General features: G+C 43.3%; 1 protein-coding gene across 1 annotated transcript in view; it reads left to right on the forward strand.

Moving 5' to 3' along the window:
* Nucleotides 1–17,228, forward strand: part of bsna (bassoon presynaptic cytomatrix protein a) — a gene marked incomplete at both ends in the record, with an annotated part of 122,031 nt that extends 104,803 nt beyond the window's left edge. The window contains 9 exons of the mRNA XM_079182287.1: nt 988–1,155; nt 1,607–1,863; nt 2,431–3,355; nt 6,918–9,423; nt 10,325–10,825; nt 12,380–12,723; nt 15,410–15,503; nt 15,989–16,120; nt 17,188–17,228. Coding sequence (XP_079038413.1) covers nt 988–1,155; nt 1,607–1,863; nt 2,431–3,355; nt 6,918–9,423; nt 10,325–10,825; nt 12,380–12,723; nt 15,410–15,503; nt 15,989–16,120; nt 17,188–17,228 — 4,968 coding nt within the window. The remainder of the gene's footprint in view (nt 1–987; nt 1,156–1,606; nt 1,864–2,430; nt 3,356–6,917; nt 9,424–10,324; nt 10,826–12,379; nt 12,724–15,409; nt 15,504–15,988; nt 16,121–17,187) is intronic.
* Nucleotides 17,229–17,586: the final 358 nt, after the last annotated feature.

A 17,586-nucleotide genomic window follows, 5' to 3' on the forward strand; every position in this document is an offset into this window, starting at 1 on the left:
CTATTTTAATGTAAAGATCGATGGGATTTTTTTGTTCAAAGAAATGTTTGCATCCAGTCAGCCTTACAAATATACAAATATAGTTTTATAATCTGCATGCTATGTAGTTCACTTAACTGGATATTCCCTCTTTGTGAAGTGTGCATGAACATGCCTGTAGTATGTCTGTGGGATAGAAACTGATGATTTTGGTTTTTAGTGCCATTTGTTCGTCTGATTTATACTCAAAAGAAAAATGAATCCTGTTATGTTGTATTCATCTGATAATCAATAGCAAACACACATTTGAATATACCACTTTTCAGCTCCTAATAGCCTTGTTCAGATGTTTTAACAGGTAACAGAAGGGCTAACGTGACGATTTTCTTCTTTTTTTGATAGAACAAGCAGTTGAAAATCTTTCAAGTTAACTCAGTTAAACAGGTTTGGAAGCCTTACTTAATGAGAATGAACTAGAGATGGAATGTTTAATATGCATCTCATAACCCACTGTAAAAGCAGAAACCCTAACTCCTTATTTGCAATAGCTTGTCATTTATGCAACAAAGAAAATGCATTACATATTTTCTTACGAGCATTATATGACTGGCAACAGCAATGACCAGTACATGCTGCACTTCATTTATGTTGCGCTTCCATTCTTGGTTTTGCTATGTATAGAGGTTTGGCTAACTTGGAACCATTTTTACAACTAATCCATCAGCACAAGCACAATTCTTTGATCATCTTTTATACAACCAGATGTGCCAAAACTCAACAAGCTTGTCCTCTACTGTCTTTACTGTCTCTGTGTCTTTCTCTAATTATTTTTCATTATGTCTCTTTTACATCCTTTTTTTTTTCTTTCTTTGATTTCCTCTCGATCTGTCCACCCTCACCTCTCTCTTGTGCTACGCTTCTCCATACTTTTCTTGTCTTGTCCTCTCTCTCTGTGTTTTTGCCGACGTCTGCTTCTTTCAATACCCCTTTCCACCAACATTTTTTTAGGTCCTACAGCAGCAGCAGCATGAACGCGAGAAGCAACTCGTTCTCCAGAGGGAGCAGTTGGCGCAGCAGAAGTCACAGCTAGACCAGATCCAGTCTCTACAGCACCAGCTCCAGCAGCAGCTTGTAGAGCAGAAGAGACAGAAAACAGCTGCAGCTCAGAGCATTCAGGTGCATATAAGTGATGTGACAACATACATGTTGAATGCATCAGTGGTAGACAGTTTTAGGGCAAGTAGCACGCTTCAAGAGGGTCTCACTAATACATTTTTGGCCTGCCTGACTCCTGGCTTGGACTTTCCTACCTGACACTGCCCTTTTTTCGACAGTATATTTCCTAAATTATAATCAATCAAAAGGTTCATTAAGCCACGGACACATTCTAACTCGCGAATCAACTGGGTTGCAAAGAAAAATTCACATCTGTAAAGTAAATTGTGCATCACTGTAACTGTTGTAACTGAATTGACTCTTCAAGCTGCAACTCATAATGTTTGCATGTGTGTCTTTGTTGGACCTCTATGATTGTAATATGAACTGCGATATGCAAAGCCTTTTCAGTCTCAATTGAATCAATGATGGGGGACAACTAACAACCTTAAAATATTAAATTTTTCTTCAGCTTGATGCGAACGGACAGCCCCTGCCCCCTTACATCGACTCTGAGATTGGCTCCCGCTCTCTCCCCAACTCCTCATCAGAGATGTGTCTGAGAAGCCAGCAGGAGCACATGGAGACCAGGAGCAACATGAGGAAACACAGCTCCATGACCAGACTGAGCCGGGACAGCTTGGACGGAGACGGCGTGGTGTTTTACGGCTCCCCACGCAGGATCGTGGACAGCTCTGTGCAGACAGATGATGAAGATGGAGAGGAGAGGTAGAGATGAGTGTGTGTGTGTGTGTGTGTGTGTGTGTGTGTGTGTGTGTGTGTGTGTGTGTGTGTGTGTGTGTGTGTGTGTGTGTGTGTGTGGTGGAGTGAGTCAGTGGACAGATACATAGATATGTTTGTTTAGTGGGTGTAGGTTGATGCGGGTGTAGATGAGAAAGAGAGAGAGAGCGAGTGTATGTGTGTGAGGGTGTGTGTATTAGGCAAGGATTACCTTGATAGTCTTCCTGTTTACTTCACATCTTGCTTTAATTAAAAAACAAGACACAAGCTGAGATGTCGATGAAGGCTTTATGAATAATTTATACATGTTTTCATACAGAATAAATATGTCACTTTTCTGAGAGTTTCAAAGGCATAAAGCTTTGTGCAACACAAAAAGGTGATATGACATCAATAATTGTTAAATGTCCAATCTCAGACTTCTGTCTATGTTTTTCCATGTAAGCACTTTATAATACAACACATAGATTACATTTTGTCTTTTTTACATATGGGGTAGTAGTATATTGCATCATTATGTCCTCATTGTTTTCCCTCTCTTCTCCCCATCAACAGGTACATGATGCGTCATCGCACCAGAAGGCGTGGTCGTAGTGTTGACTGCTCAGTCCAGACAGATGACGACGAGGACAAGGCTGAGACTGAGCAGCCGGTCCGACGAAGACGTTCCCGTTTCTCCCGCCACGCTGAGTCCAGCAGCACTGCCGCCACATCCACCACGGCCTCTGACACCAAAACCGAAACTCCCAAGATGGTATCCTCCAGTGTTGCCATCCAGACCATCAGGGAAATGTCTTGCCAGACGGAAGTGGAGCACTTAGGAAGAGTCTCCCCAGCAATCCATGTGACTGTACCAGACCCGAATAAAGTAGAGATTGTGCACTACATCTCCGGACCTGAGCGGACCCAAAAAGGACAGTCTCTAGCATGCCAGACTGACCCAGAAGCCCAGTCACAGGGTGTTGTAGCTCCCCAGCTCAGTGTACCAACCACGGTCAGTCCATATTCTTCCTCTACCAGCACTGGAACGCAACAATCCGGTTCTGTCGACCTCCTGACCCAGCAGCGCCAGCAGCAGCACATTGCAGCAAACGCAGCCAAGTTTGAGCGCCGCCGCCCCGACCCGCTCGACATCAACTACCAGCCTCACAACCACATCCACAACGAGTCTATCTCCAGCATCATCCGGCAGCAGCAGACAGTTCCCAAATCCCCACAAGTCCTCTACTCTCCTGTCTCCCCGGTGTCCCCTCACCGCTTGCTGGAGAATTCTCTGTCCAGTGAGAGGCTGAACAAAGCCCATGTCACACCTCAGCAGAAGTCCTACACAGCAGAGTCCCCCCAGAGACACCCTTCTGTGCCCCGACCAATTAAGAGCACCCAGAGGTCCATGTCAGACCCCAAGCCCCTCAGCCCCACCACAGACGAGCATACCAAGGCCCGGCTGTCCCTCTACCAGCAGCAAGTGCTCCAGAGCCAGGTAAAGTCAATCAAATCATGCTGACACATGCATTAGCACACAATGAAAGAGAGATTTAGACAGTGGCGATGTTATCTTGTTGTGTTATGTTAGTCTTCTTTTTTTTGTATTGGCCATTTGTTCCTTATAAAACAGATCGCAAATCAGTGGTCAAACTTCATGTTAAAAAATTGTTCTGTTAAAAAGCACCTTTTGAGACCTGCAGTTAATTGATGTGTAGTACAAAAACATTTGTATCACAGCTTTCATAGTACTTCAATGGTTGTAGAGCTTCACAATACAAACATAACGGCAAGACGAAAGTCGTGAAGTTTACAGTAAAAAAGCACTTACAACTATACAGCTACCACTGATAATTAACACATTTTGGCAGTGTGGCGCGTTGATGCATCTCCCCAAATACCAAACCGATTGGATGTTTTGCTTTCTTTCCATTTCTTCATGCTACTGCTAGTAATGCTGCCTACTGCAACAATCCAAGAGACGTCAGATGTTCAGGGCTTCCTGCAATAAATCTTGTGACAAAATATTGATCAAAATCAACCACATACATTTGATAAACCAATATAGAAACATCCTCAACAGAAATAAAACCAGTTTCTTAAATCATATTTTATAACCATGGACAGGGCCCCAGCACAGTCGTTAACTTTGCTCTAGTCAATAGTTTGACTCACTTTAATGTGGTTCAGTGGAGTCAAAACTTGCCAAAGGCATCTATACTGAATGGCCTCTATGTCACTTTGATTGAAATCATTCCTTTCATTCTACTTTGCCCCTGTTTTTATTTTGTGAGTGCTATGAATGTCTTATGTGAATGCTATGATGACTAATTCCATTTGCTGTGTATTTTTCAGATGTTTCTATTGTTTTGTTTTCCACGTTTCTTTAGGGCACACAGACTTTATTGAGTCTACTCCATCCCCAATTTATAACGAGTGACACCCACTCTGACGAAACAATAGCTGCCATGAAAGTGAGATTCAAAGTGGAATCCACTGTGGAGCTTTCTTGAGATATTGTGGGCCTTTATTATAGAAACCTTGGGTGAAGAAAGTGTTCAACATCTCACCCCCAAACTAACCCAATTTGATACTAAACTAAGTAGCTCGTGAATGTTTCTGACTATGATTTTACTTCCTCTATGATGTTAGTACAATTTGGCGATCTCTATGGTATTCATTTGCATATTTAATATCTCTGTTGAACTGTAATTTGGGACTCTACAAAAAACGTACCTTGGATTATGGCACATTATGTATGTTTTAGGAATATTCCTCTGGGAGTTTGTTGCAGCTCTGACTGGAACAAAGTCTTACTGATTAGTGAGGGAGAGGCTAAACACCATCTCTGTATTATACTGTAGTATACAATAATGAAGTTTATTGGAAGCTGAATCAAAATGTAGGTGTTTATTTCCAAAGATACTTGATACGTTTATTTTAGCTAATCTTATGCAAGCCTCAAGTGCTGATGTGAGATGTAACATGGATTGGATTTGAGTCACCAGATTAAAACGCATCCTCCAATTATCCAGGAGTAATCCACTGACAACATCATTGGTTGTTGTGTTGTTAAATCACTCCCAAGTGTCTGCAGCATACAGCAAGATAAACTAAACCAAGAACACTGCTTTGGGATGTGCGTGTGAAATGACTAATTACTTTTTTTAAGAATGGTCCCCTCATCAATGTTGATCAGTTATTATGTGAAGGTTGTGATGAATAATCCTTTTGTTAAGTATAGATGTTTCACACTGCTAAGTATTTTATCTCCTAATCTTCTGAGGTGTTGAGAGTATGTTTTCACAAGATTATATGGTTGATTTAGTCCCCACAGTTGTTTTTTTTGCCACAGACTGACATGATAAACAGATTTATTTAACAATTCAAAATGGAGGTAACATGTTCGATGAGAAAGGGAAGGTGCAGAACTAACACATACTATGAAAAACAAAGAGGAACCAAGATTCATTCTCGCGTTCATGTAATTCATGATTTTAATCAGCTACAGGAAAACATTGACTCATCTGAACAAGATCCAAATACTTGGATGATTTAAACTATATTTACTATTTTAGTAGTTCCATTTCATTCAAGTATACAGCAAAGTATACAGCTAAAATGATCAAATGCACTAAAATTCTTGTCTTTTGTTCTTTGTGTTTTTCTTGGGGTTTGCTGTGGAACACATGGTGCCGTAGGCTCGGTCTACAGTTTTGAAGTTTAAGTTTGAAGCATGAGACTATTAGAAGCAATACATAAGTAATTTGTAAAGACAATAAAACCATTTCAACATATGGAAAATGTCAAAAACAAACTGTGGCTGCTTTATTATCTATGCCTGGCTAAGTGGTAGAAGAACCCTATTTTATTTTCAGAGCAGCATAAATTCATCGCATGGTAACATCCCTCTTGGCTTTAGGTCCATACCGACTCAAAGCAGGTACTATATATTGGCCATAAATTCATGCTGCCAACCTCCCAATCCATAACCGAAATGATTTATTCCTTGACAGTTGCAAGACGATTAATTTCCAAAATGTGTTTAGCTAAGCTTTTATATGCAAACACATGCCACATAGTCACACTCAGTTTGAAGAGGACACACATCCACCTTTCCAGACCATCTCAGTGATGGTATGCAAGAACACTTTCTTTAAAAGATAATTGGTTTGGTCATTCCCTCACATCCCTCTAATTAAAGGAAATATTTAACTCAAAGTTTTGAATGAAAGAAAAAATTACATTTCTCGTATTACGTAATATGGGGCAGATAGCTGTCTTTTACCTTTTACTTGTTAAATCACACAATCCTTATACTCAGCAACATGTTTCCAAATTATTTGAGTTGTTTGCAATAGATGTTTGATTGATTAGCTGCAGCACCATTGACACTAATTTTAATGTTTTTGTATGTCCTCTAACACAAACTACACTCTTGTTCCCTGTTGTCTTTGTCTCTGTGTCTATGTGTCTTCTTTGTCTTCCCTGTGTATCCCTGTCGTTGCGTCCTCTCCTTGTTTTTTATGTTCCTTGACCTTTGTATCTTTTTTGAGTTTTTCCTCCCTCCTCTTCCTCCTGGTCTATTCGTCTGTTGTGCACAACATCTTTCAAACAACTTTCTCATCCCACTGTGATCCCTCTCCATGGATCTACTTCTACCATCGCTCTTCTACCATCTACCTCTTTCTTTTATCCTTTATTTTCCCTACATCACTCTACACTCCTTTTCCTCTCTTACCTCTATGTATTCCTCATTCTTCTTCTCCACTTTTTCTCTCCTTCACTCTGGTCTCTTTCTTCATCTTCCACCTTTGTCTCTTACCCTCCCATGCCCCTGTCCATCTCACATTCACATTTGGTTTCTACAAATGTCCCATCCCTCTCCATTTAACTGGCTCACCATGCCCATCACATTCATTGTTGTCCACACTCTCCTGTTCTTTTATTTTACCTCCCCTATCCCTTTCATTGCATGATTCTTTGTTTCTCCATATTCTCCTGTTCTCCCATCCTCCCACCTTCCCTATCTCCCACCCTCCCTCTCTCTCTCTATCCAGCTGGCAGCTCTACAGCAAAGCTCACTGCTCCGAAAGGTTAAGCGAACCCTGCCCAGCCCTCCTCCAGAAGAGACTACCACATCAGGTCACCTGCCCATGATGTCACCCGCCCTCCAACAGGTCTACCTGCCCTCCGTGCCCAGCCTCAAGCCAGCCACCAGGTCTGGTCTGGCTGCCAAAGCCAGCCTCCTCAAAGACCTCACCCACGAGCTGAAGGCCGTGGAGCAAGAGTCGACCAAGCTGAGAAAGCAGCAAGCTGAACTGGAGGAGGAAGAAAAAGAAATTGATGCTAAACTGAGATACTTAGAGTTGGGGATCCACCAAAGGAAAGAGACACTGGTCAAGGAGAGGGAGAGGAGGGATATTGCCTACCTGAGGTGTATGGGGGACACGAGGGACTACATGTCTGACAGTGAGTTGAATAACCTACGTTTGGCAGCTGCAGCTGCATCACATGAGACCAATGGGCTTCTGTCAAGGCCAAGCACCGCCCCCCTGAGTCATTTCACCAGCGACCTAAACACAGCAGCCCAGTACCCACCCACCTCATCCTTCCTCTCCTGTCAGTACCCCCAGAGCCAACCGGCAGCACCAATGCAGCAATCAAGTGTGCCGTACCAGTCTTCGACATTCAACCAGCCTCCCTATCCCACAGTGTCTCAGTCCCAGGCACTGCCACAGCCCACGCCCCTCCAGAGCCATGTCCCACCACCTGTTCCTTCTTACCAGTCTCAAACCTCCTACCCGTCCCATACCTATCCCCAAACTCAGCCCCCATACCCCCAGACAGACATGGGGTTACCAGCTGCACCTCAGCCTCAGCCCCTACCGGGGCATACAGGTTTTGGACCTGCACCACCTGGTCAGCCCCCATACCCCACCCACAGCTCACCCTATCCCAGCGCTGTGTCCTCCTACCCCAGCCAGACCACCCCATACCCTGGGCAGCCCCAAGTTGATATCTTGACAGTCCACCCGGGAAGACCAAGGCAGACGTCGCTGGCCGATCTGGAGCACAAGATGCCCACCAACTACGAGACGATCAGCAACCCCACAGTTGTGGTCACCACCACCGCCCAAGACTCTACCTATTCCAGTGCAGCCCCCTCTTATGGTCAGTACCCTGGACCGACAACCATGGCCAGCTCCTATGGGCCATATGGGTCAGCACCAGTGTCCAGCAGCTACGGTGGGTACTCTACCATGCCACCCAGCACTTATGGCCAGTATACTTCATCTTCAGCTAATTCATATGGCCAGTATACCACAACCACTGCTAATACATATGGCTACACCACCACCACAGCCAGTTCATATGGACAGTACACTTCTACAGTCTCCAATGCCTATGGGCACTCTGTAGACAGTCCCTCCACATACAGCACTGCAGATGGGATGTACGGGGCTCCTGGCTTAGAGCAGAACATTCCAAGAAACTACATGATGATTGACGACGTAAGCGAGCTTACGGCAAAAGACGGGCTGGGCACGTCGACAGGGGACATGATGCATCATGGCGGCAGTGGGCGTTACCCGGGCGACATCCACGGCCACATCAACGCCATTGGCAGCACCACGCGTGGGGGAACTGGCAGCTCCTCGTACGGCAGGGCACCTGAAGAGGAAGCGGCGATGCAGGAAGAGCTGTACGACCACCACGGCAGGGGTAAGAGCAGCTACAGGCACGGACCTCTAGGGGGCAGCAGCAGCAGCGTGAGCTCTAGCATGGGTGGGGGATCCTCCTATCACTATGACTACGACTACAAACATGGCAGCATCCGCTCCGGGGTACAGAAACCTTTGTCGTCCTCCAGAAGCCTTCTGGCTCCTGCTGTCATGTCCACCAAGCGCAGCAAGCACAGGAAACTGGGCAGTATGGAGCAAAAAATCTCCAAGTTTTCCCCCATTGAGGAGGCTCGGGATGTAGAGGCAGACCTGGCCTCCTATTCCTCATCAACAGGTGGGGCTTATCCCTCCTCTCACATTCGAGGGCGCCAGCTGATCGAGGATTACGGCTTCACGAGGAACACCTACGAGGGCGGCAGTGGCACCACTCGTGGTAGTCGATACTATGGTTCAACGGGGGAGGACGACGATAGGATTTACTACAACTCCACCGGCCGCTCCCGTTCCACCGGCTACGGCATGGACAAGATCTCAGCCAGAGACTACTCTGGGTACCGCAGCCGATCTTATGAGAGGGACGACCGCGCCTACCGGTCTGGCCACAGCCGGGGGCGCCAACCAACCCGGCAGTACTCTGAAGAGGAGAGCCCACTTAGTCCCCTGAGGAGGTTCATGGGTTCGGGGCGATCATCAAGCTTAGGTCCCGACCCGTACGACAGTCGCAGCAGTAGATATCATTACTATTATGGCCAGTATGGTTCCAGCCACTCGCTGCCAGATGTACAAGACCACATACGAGACCTTCCCAGGACACATGTCTACAAATCGGATGATACATACATAATAGACGATTATCATTGCGCGGTCTCAGACAGTGAAGGTAATTGTGGGAGCTGAACGCCCACTCAGTCTCACTACCTACTACTGCCCCCACCGTTTATCTAAACGTCCCCCACCCACCCAGAGGCTAGGCTTAGCAAAGAGAAAGAAAAAGAGAGACAGAGATAGCCGTTGCATGCTGATGTTTTCTTCTTCCTGAGAGTCACTTGGAGCTCTCTTATCAGTGGACTGCTGTCTGTCTGTCTGCCTGCCTGTCCGTCCTTCCGCCTGTTCGTCCAGTCGTCTGTCTGTCCAATACTCGCATGGTTCTTCGACGTGGTCGTTTTCTCCGTTCGCTACACTCTGATTCACTTGAAAGGTCTTCTTTGCACGACACAGATGCATTGTTTTTCTTTACAGGGTTTTATTTTTAGTTCTTTTATTTGGCGTTGTTGTTTTGTCTGTGTTGTGATTTATGAATTCTTTGTTTACACTGCAAAAAAGTCCATCACAGTAAATTCTATATTTAAACCTTATCTTTCAGAGGGCTAGTATTATTGTCTCACTGAAACTGTTTACCCATAGGCCCTCTCATACCATCAAGAATTTGCATGGCAGTTATGTCCGTGCGGCATAAAGTTATTTTCCATGTCATAAGCTTTGAAATTAAAGCTAAAACATTTTTGCACAAAAACAGCTGCCATGACGGACAGTTTTGCAGTGTTTTATCCTGTTATATATATATATTGTCTTGTAATGTGTGTAGGCGACGTGAAGTGTAAACTGCATGGATGTAAAACTTTTATTTTTATTTTCTGCCTTTCTTTCTGTGTCTTCTCCCTCCTATTCTTTTCTTTTGCATGTGGTTGGTCTTCTTCCTGTCTCCTACCTTCTCTCAGCCTGCATGCCGCTGTCACCAAACGACATGGAGATTGACTGTGATCTGCTCTCGGTTTCCAAAGCCTACCATCTCGGCCAAGAAGAAACTGACTGGTTTGAGAAGCCACGCTCCAGTTCTCGACACTACGGCAGCAGCCACTCAACTGGGAGGAGCCGGCACGGTGTCAAACATACCTACCACGATTATGATGAGCCTCCGGAGGAGGACCTGTGGCCCCAGGATGAGTACGGCCAGGGAGGGCGACACTCTGCATCCCGTGACCACAGGCCCCAAGGCAGCTCTGGCCGTCACTCATCCGCATCACGTCATTCAGATGAGCAGAGGGCCTCGAGGTCATCCAAGGGGCACCCCAAAGACCCGGCAATGCGCCAAGACCCTTCAGCACGATCCTCATCTGTAGGAAGGCGTGGCGAGTCCAGGTCCGGAGGGTACCATTCTTCGGACTACTCCCGAGATCCGTCTGGGCACCACCACGGACAGCGCTCCTCCAGACAGGGGGAACCGCACCGTTCCTCACGGAGCAAGTCCCAGCAGCCAATGGACATGCAGGGCCAGCCACCTGGTAAATACAGGGCACCTTTACACCTCATATATCAAATGTTTTTCTACTGTATGTCAGGAGGAATAGCATTACAAAAAAAAAGACTATCGAACTAATTGTTTGTTGATAATTCAACAAACTGAACGATGACTGATTGATACATTCTTTAACTGATTTTACATCATCTCTGTAACTATTTAAAAATACTGGTATATTACGTATTATACATTATAATGTCATTTTAACATCCATATGTGGAATATGTTTAAGAAGTAGTAAAAAAAGAGACCATTCCAAAGTAATTTGCTAATTTAATTTCATGACTAGAACAATATTAGACCTCATTCAGAGTCTGGCCAGTGTAGGCGGTCTGGCGCCTCTCCAGAATGAGCAGTGGTGCCAAAACGTCTTCATTAAAAACAAATGATATGTCTGTGACTTGAAGTAACAGATATATCCAGTTCACATTTAAGTCAAGTCAAGTCAAGTAAATATTACATATACAGCCCAATATCTGTGCAGCATCCAACACCCTCTGTCCTTAGACCCTTGATTCGGATAAAGAAAAACACACCCAAAAAAAAAGAAAAAATGGAAGAGACCTCAGGAAGGGTCGCAGAGGATCCCTGTCCCAGGTTTGTGTCTAAACATTTACCGTCAAGTTGCAAAAACTAAAAGCACTCGCGATACTGCTTTCCAATGACCTTTCCTAACCTTAACCATTCAAGATTAAATAACACCATGAACCATATTGACTAAATGAGATGACCTAAGTTAAGTTTCGTAAACCATTGTACACCCTCAAATTATTAATGGAGCAATAATAAGCTGATTCTTGGATAAAATCACTGTCAATTTCTTGTTTAGATCTGAGGGAGACATATTTAATATCCCTGGTTGTTCAGACTGAGTTTGACTTTTACAAGCAACAGTCCCCTGAGGGATCAACAATTTTTAATTAACTATATCAAGCGTAACTTTTCGAAAGAAAATGCTGTCTCCCGAGGCAGCATTGTGGCTGTGTTCTTAGCAGTGTACTCATTAAACCGCTGGTCTGATCTTTGCTCACAACATTTGTTGCATTTCATTCTCTCTTTCATTGCTGCTTCACCTGTCAATTGCTACTGTATACAATGTAATAAAAAGGCCATCCATTATAATAATAAGAAAGCTTTACTGTAAAATAAATACTGCAGTTCCAGTTTCACAAAAGTTTCTCAAAGGCATAAATAATCAGATTGGATAAGTTAGACCTCACTGACTGGAGCTTATCAGTCGAGGTTCTCCCTCTAGGAACTGCTCACATCCGAAGAGGAACAGATGATGCGAAGATGTATCGACCGAATCTTTTTGGCACACATGATAACTTTAAGTTGTCAATCATTTCCTGAATTTAAAGGCCTGCAGCGTTCAGAGTACTGCTGATATTTCATCTTGTTTTAAAGTATCTGGTGACTGTTGAATTGTTGTCCTTTCTTTTGGCTGTTTTTCGTTGTCCTAAGGTGAGACGACTTTGAAACAATGAGCACAACACTTCCAATAAAAAAAAATATGTCACCCACTTTCTCCATCAAGGCTCCTCCAGGTCTGGCAGCTCTTCCCGGGGTCAGGGCCCCGCTGGAGGGCCTACGGGATCAGGGCGACAGGGTGGTCCAGGTTCCCAGACAGACGGAGCTCCAGGACAGAGGACCCAGCTCCAACAACAAGCCCAGACATCAGCGGCCAGGTCAGGGCAGCCTGGTGCCGCGGTGGCCACTGGCCCTCAGCAGCAGCCCCCAGTCCAGGGACAAGGCATGGGCATGGGTATGGGAATGGGTATGGGGCCAGGCCAAGCCAAGCCAGGACAGATGGGTCCAGCGGGTGGACCCATGGGTCAGGCCAGGCAGACAGGTCCCGCAGGAACCATGCCAGCCACCATGGTGAGTACAAAGAGGGAAGACCAGTAATAGAGAGAAATAGAACATGACAATGTTAAAAAGACTTGCAGCGTTTGTTTCCATTTTTCATGATAAAGAGATGGTATGATAATGATAGAAAGGATGTAGTATTTTTCTGTTTGAGAAAAAATAACTACTTTTATTACTGTTAAAATGCTGTTCAATGGCATAGCTTGAAAATACATTCAAATCAAATTTACAGTCAGTTCTACTTTTCCATCACTGCATGTGATTGATGTGACGTTTTGAGAAGTGCGGTATGTACTGTATACCTCCTCTGTTAGTGTTGTTGTTGTCATGCAGAACTAAATGTACCACAGATTATGTTTATATTTCTCTTTCTCACAACACACACACACACACACACACACATTCATTTCAAATTCAGTTTTTGTCAACAAAATATTACTTGTGATCTTGACATAACAAGCTTGTTATATTTGTCACAAAAGAAATGTTTCACGATTATGGCAAACCTGTCGTTTAATATTTTGTTGTCTCTCTCTCTTTCTCTCTATCCATCCTTCTATTTATAATTCAACATTGTCTAACAACCAATTGCTAGCTAGTTCATCCTTTTTGTATTCATTCATCCCTCCAGGCCCTATACTACTCTTCCTCCCTGTCATCTTTTTTTCCTCCATCCCGTTACCTCTTCCTAGTTTCCAGACAGTCTTCACCCTCAGCTCTTACTTTCCCTCATTCCCCCGTGTCCCTCCATGCTCCCAGAGATAAGAGCTAGTCCATCTCCTCCCAGTTCAGATGGTTTATTTAAATTCTGCTGTGCCTCTGTTGGAAGGCTTTATCCAACACTGTGATTAACACAGAGGCAACTGATAACTAAACGTAGCTGATTCACTGTCAGCTAGGCGCTCAAGAAATTGGCACTCAAAATGTACGACCACACCCTGTGTTTACTACATAATCATAAATCCATGCAAACGTATTTGCTATTGGAGTTGAAAGATCTGATTATGACGTTTAACATGAAGATTCTTCCTGGATTCATTCTGTCTCTTGTAAATCCATGAATGAGTTGCCAATGAAGTTCGTAAAGTCACCATGACCCATAATTATTCACAATGGTTTTCACGGCTGAAAAGTGTTCCTGATTTTCGTTGTGCTATCAGCAGGAAAGCAAAATAAAATAATTCGTACGGTCTGATATCAAGTTATGCAGGAATTTGTCTTGGAAATTATTCAGAAAGCTCTGACAGGAAGCCATAAACTGTCATTTGATTATCATTCAAGTCTGCAAACTCATACACTAACACTCTGTTGTTCGGTCCATTGTGTAATTAAAAGCATTTACGAAGTGGCTGTAAATAATGAAATGCTGTACGCTGCACGGTGCATAATGATGCGCCACCTCTTCTTTGCTGCAGCTAAACTGGATTCAGTGTCTGTCAAGTCAAGTATATTTATGGAGTGTTTATAAACAGGAGTGGCATTACATTTCAGCTTTACAGAAAACAGATGACACAAAGTAAGAACATAGAAAGTGGGCCTTGTTTCCTGTGTTTAGATAGTTTTAGCGATGGATATCAGCAAAGGTCTGGTCTGCTCTTTCCTGAAGCTATTCCGTGTTAGTGCAGCAGCAGCCACTGTAGTTTAGACCGTAAATGTTGAAGGCAGAGCTGCAAAGAAACCCAGCAATGTAAAAGCGTTCACACTGCTCAGAGTGACTCAGCAGATATCAAAATGTCCAAACCAGTCCACTCTGATAAAGAGATGAGGTAGGAAAATGTGGAACGTCTACAGCCATGTTTAGAATATTTCTGTTGATTTACCTTGCCGTCAGACGGCTGTTTCCAATGTGGAACGTTTGGACACATAAAATGTATTCATAATTCCCAGTATGAAAATGAATGCAGAAAAGTAAAGTAAAAGCAATTAAAAAAGCACTTGAGTAATACAACAATGTCAATATTATCTTAAATGAGGGACAGAAGTCAAACCAAAATAATAAATGTATTCATTTAATTGATTAATAAAACAGACAATCTCTCATCAAACGCCAGAATGTGAAGAAGTTGGCAGAATTCTTCAGCTTTCCTGAGATTTTCTTGGAGGCATCTGTATATCATTTCTTTTGTATGATCAGTGATTGCTGAGTGATAGTCTCATTGCAAGTGTGTAGTACAATTGTTTAATGGCTCATTTTAACAATAACAACAATATAATTACAATGCTGAAATCTTTTTTGGTTTTGTTCCCCAAAATTGTTTATGTTCTCATTTTTTTCTTCGACGATAACTGACAGCTGACTGTGGTGACGATGGTGACGCTCATCATTCATGTCATTCAGTAAGATGTCACAACACAATAGGGGAGCAGCTTTCTCTGTCACCTTCTGTCAGTCTCTCAACCTCTTACCTCTTTTTTCTCTCTTTTCTGTGTGTCTTCTGTGTTGTGAATATCTAACAGCTATTTCTCCCCCACTGTCTTCAATTACCAGCTGTTTTGCTATGAAGAGGTATATACAGTACTGAGATGTTTGTGTTAGTAAATGATGATTATCGGTTACTCATGCTGTTTTATCTTCTCTCTCTCTTTCTTTCTCTCTCTCTCTCTCTCTCTCTCTCTCTCTCTCTCTCTCTCTCTCTCTCTCTCTCTCTCTCTCTCTCTCTCTCTCTCTCTCTGTCTCTCTGTCTCTCTGTCTCTGCAGGCCAAGATGGACACGCCTCCAGTAACAGCTATTGGAGCAAAGGCAGCGCCGGTCATGGCCACAAAAGCCGCCCAGCCCCCACTCACCGGCATAGGTACAGTATAATCATCGCACACAGAGACTCCCAGCACTCTCACGTCTCGCCAGCAGCTGCCCACTGTGTCTTTATTATGTAACCGGTGTGTGCTGTCTCATCTAATCTGAGATTAATCTGTAGATAATCCCACAGTGGAGGGGTTTCACTTCAGGGCAGCAGATCAGCCTGAGTGTGTTAAGTCACTACGTAATGACTTCGGTCAGTTAGTTCATTTGGAATGAAGTAATTCAGTTAATTTGACCAGTAGTTTCAATTTAAAAGAAGACTTTTTATTTCCAATAAGAAAATGAAATGCTGATACAGGAAGTTTTTTACACGGCGTGGGAGGTAAATGGTAAAAAAAATACGCACACTGTCAGATGCCACCTAATATTAGACCTGCATAGATCCTGACATCTCTTGTCCTCTGGATATGTCTCTGTCTTTTCCTTTCCTCATTTCTCTCTGCTCTGTCTCTTCATCTCTCTCTTTTTTCTGTCCAGGCTCCAAGGCAACTACTAGGCCAGGAGGTATTGGCAGTGCAGCAGCAGGTCAGCCCGGCATGGATGGAGAAGGCATGTTGTCCAAGATCCTCCCTGGATCTGCCGCTGAGCAGGCCGGCAAACTGGGAGACGGTACAACAAAAGATCATTTATTAAAAGCACACTTCACACAAGTGATTTGACCGTCATGTTGGAATGGCTACACACATTATTATTGATCATCACCATGTAAACGTTCTAATAATTGTTGGAGAAAGGCATTTTTCAAACTAGACAGCTACTTTACTTCACAAAAAAGTGAAGTAAAAAGAGACATAAAATGACTACAAAGAGACAAAAAGCAACCGACAAGAGACACAAAATGGCTACCAAGAGGGCCAAAACAATTACAAAGAGACAAAACATGATTAGAAGGAGAAACAAAACGACTATAAAGACAAAACATGACTTCAAAGAGACACACAAAACGACTATAGAGACAAATCATGACTACAAAGAGACACACAAAACGACTATAAAGACAAAACACGACTAAAAAGAGACACAAAATGACCATGAAGACCAAACACGACTACAAAGAGACACACAAAACGACTATAGAGACAAAACATGACTGCAAAGAGACACACAAAACGACTATAGAGACAAAACATGACTGCAAAGAGACACACAAAACGACTATAAAGACAAAACACGACTACAAAGAGACACAAAATGACCATGAAGACCAAACACGACTACAAAGAGACACACAAAACGACTATAGAGACAAAACATGACTGCAAAGAGACACAAAATGACTATAAAGACCAAACACGACTACAAAGAGACACACAAAACGACTATAGAGACAAAACATGACTGCAAAGTGACACAAAACTACTACAAAGACACCAAAATGACTAAAAAGGAGACACAAAATGACTGCAACATCAATGTAATAATTCTAATAATAATCTATTGCAAAGTCAGTGCAGTAACTCAGAGTGCTTTCAAGTTGCACATCAACCAAACAGAAAAATATGAGACGCTTTTATCCTACAATGTGCTGTCCAGTAAAAAGTAAAAGCCTCATCATTAAGAATGCAAACAAATAATTGTATCGATCTCATGACACGTTCAAGTTTTACTAAGTCCCTCAGTTGTCACCCCTCAGTTAACATCTATTTAATCTCTATTTCTTTTTCACTTTCCTCCAGCTATCACCGGTTTTGGCAAGAAGTTCTCCTCCTTATTCTGAGGTGCTAAGATTAAGGTATGTATTTTCTTCCGTTCTGTCTCCTATGTATCCCAATAAGTCATGTGCGAAGTCAGACTTGCAGAAGACGGATCATATATAACAGAAGCAGCACTGAAAACAGACAAGGAAACTGGAAGGTGATTTATTATCTACTGTGGCTTTTATTTTATGGAAAAGGTTTTAACCGAGGTTCTTATATTCAAAACAGCTTCCTTCAAGCAGTTTAAAAGGAGATGTTTGCAATTCAACTCAATTTAATTTATTGTCTTGATTTTTAGCCTGAGCTGAAGATTGCGTTCGTTATTTATGAACTCCTCGTCGGTCTTTTATGTAGAACTCTCTTAAATAAATCCATTCT

Source organism: Pholis gunnellus (genome assembly GCF_910591455.1).
Source record: "Pholis gunnellus genome assembly, chromosome: 2".
Taxonomy (NCBI): Eukaryota; Metazoa; Chordata; class Actinopteri; order Perciformes; family Pholidae; genus Pholis; species Pholis gunnellus.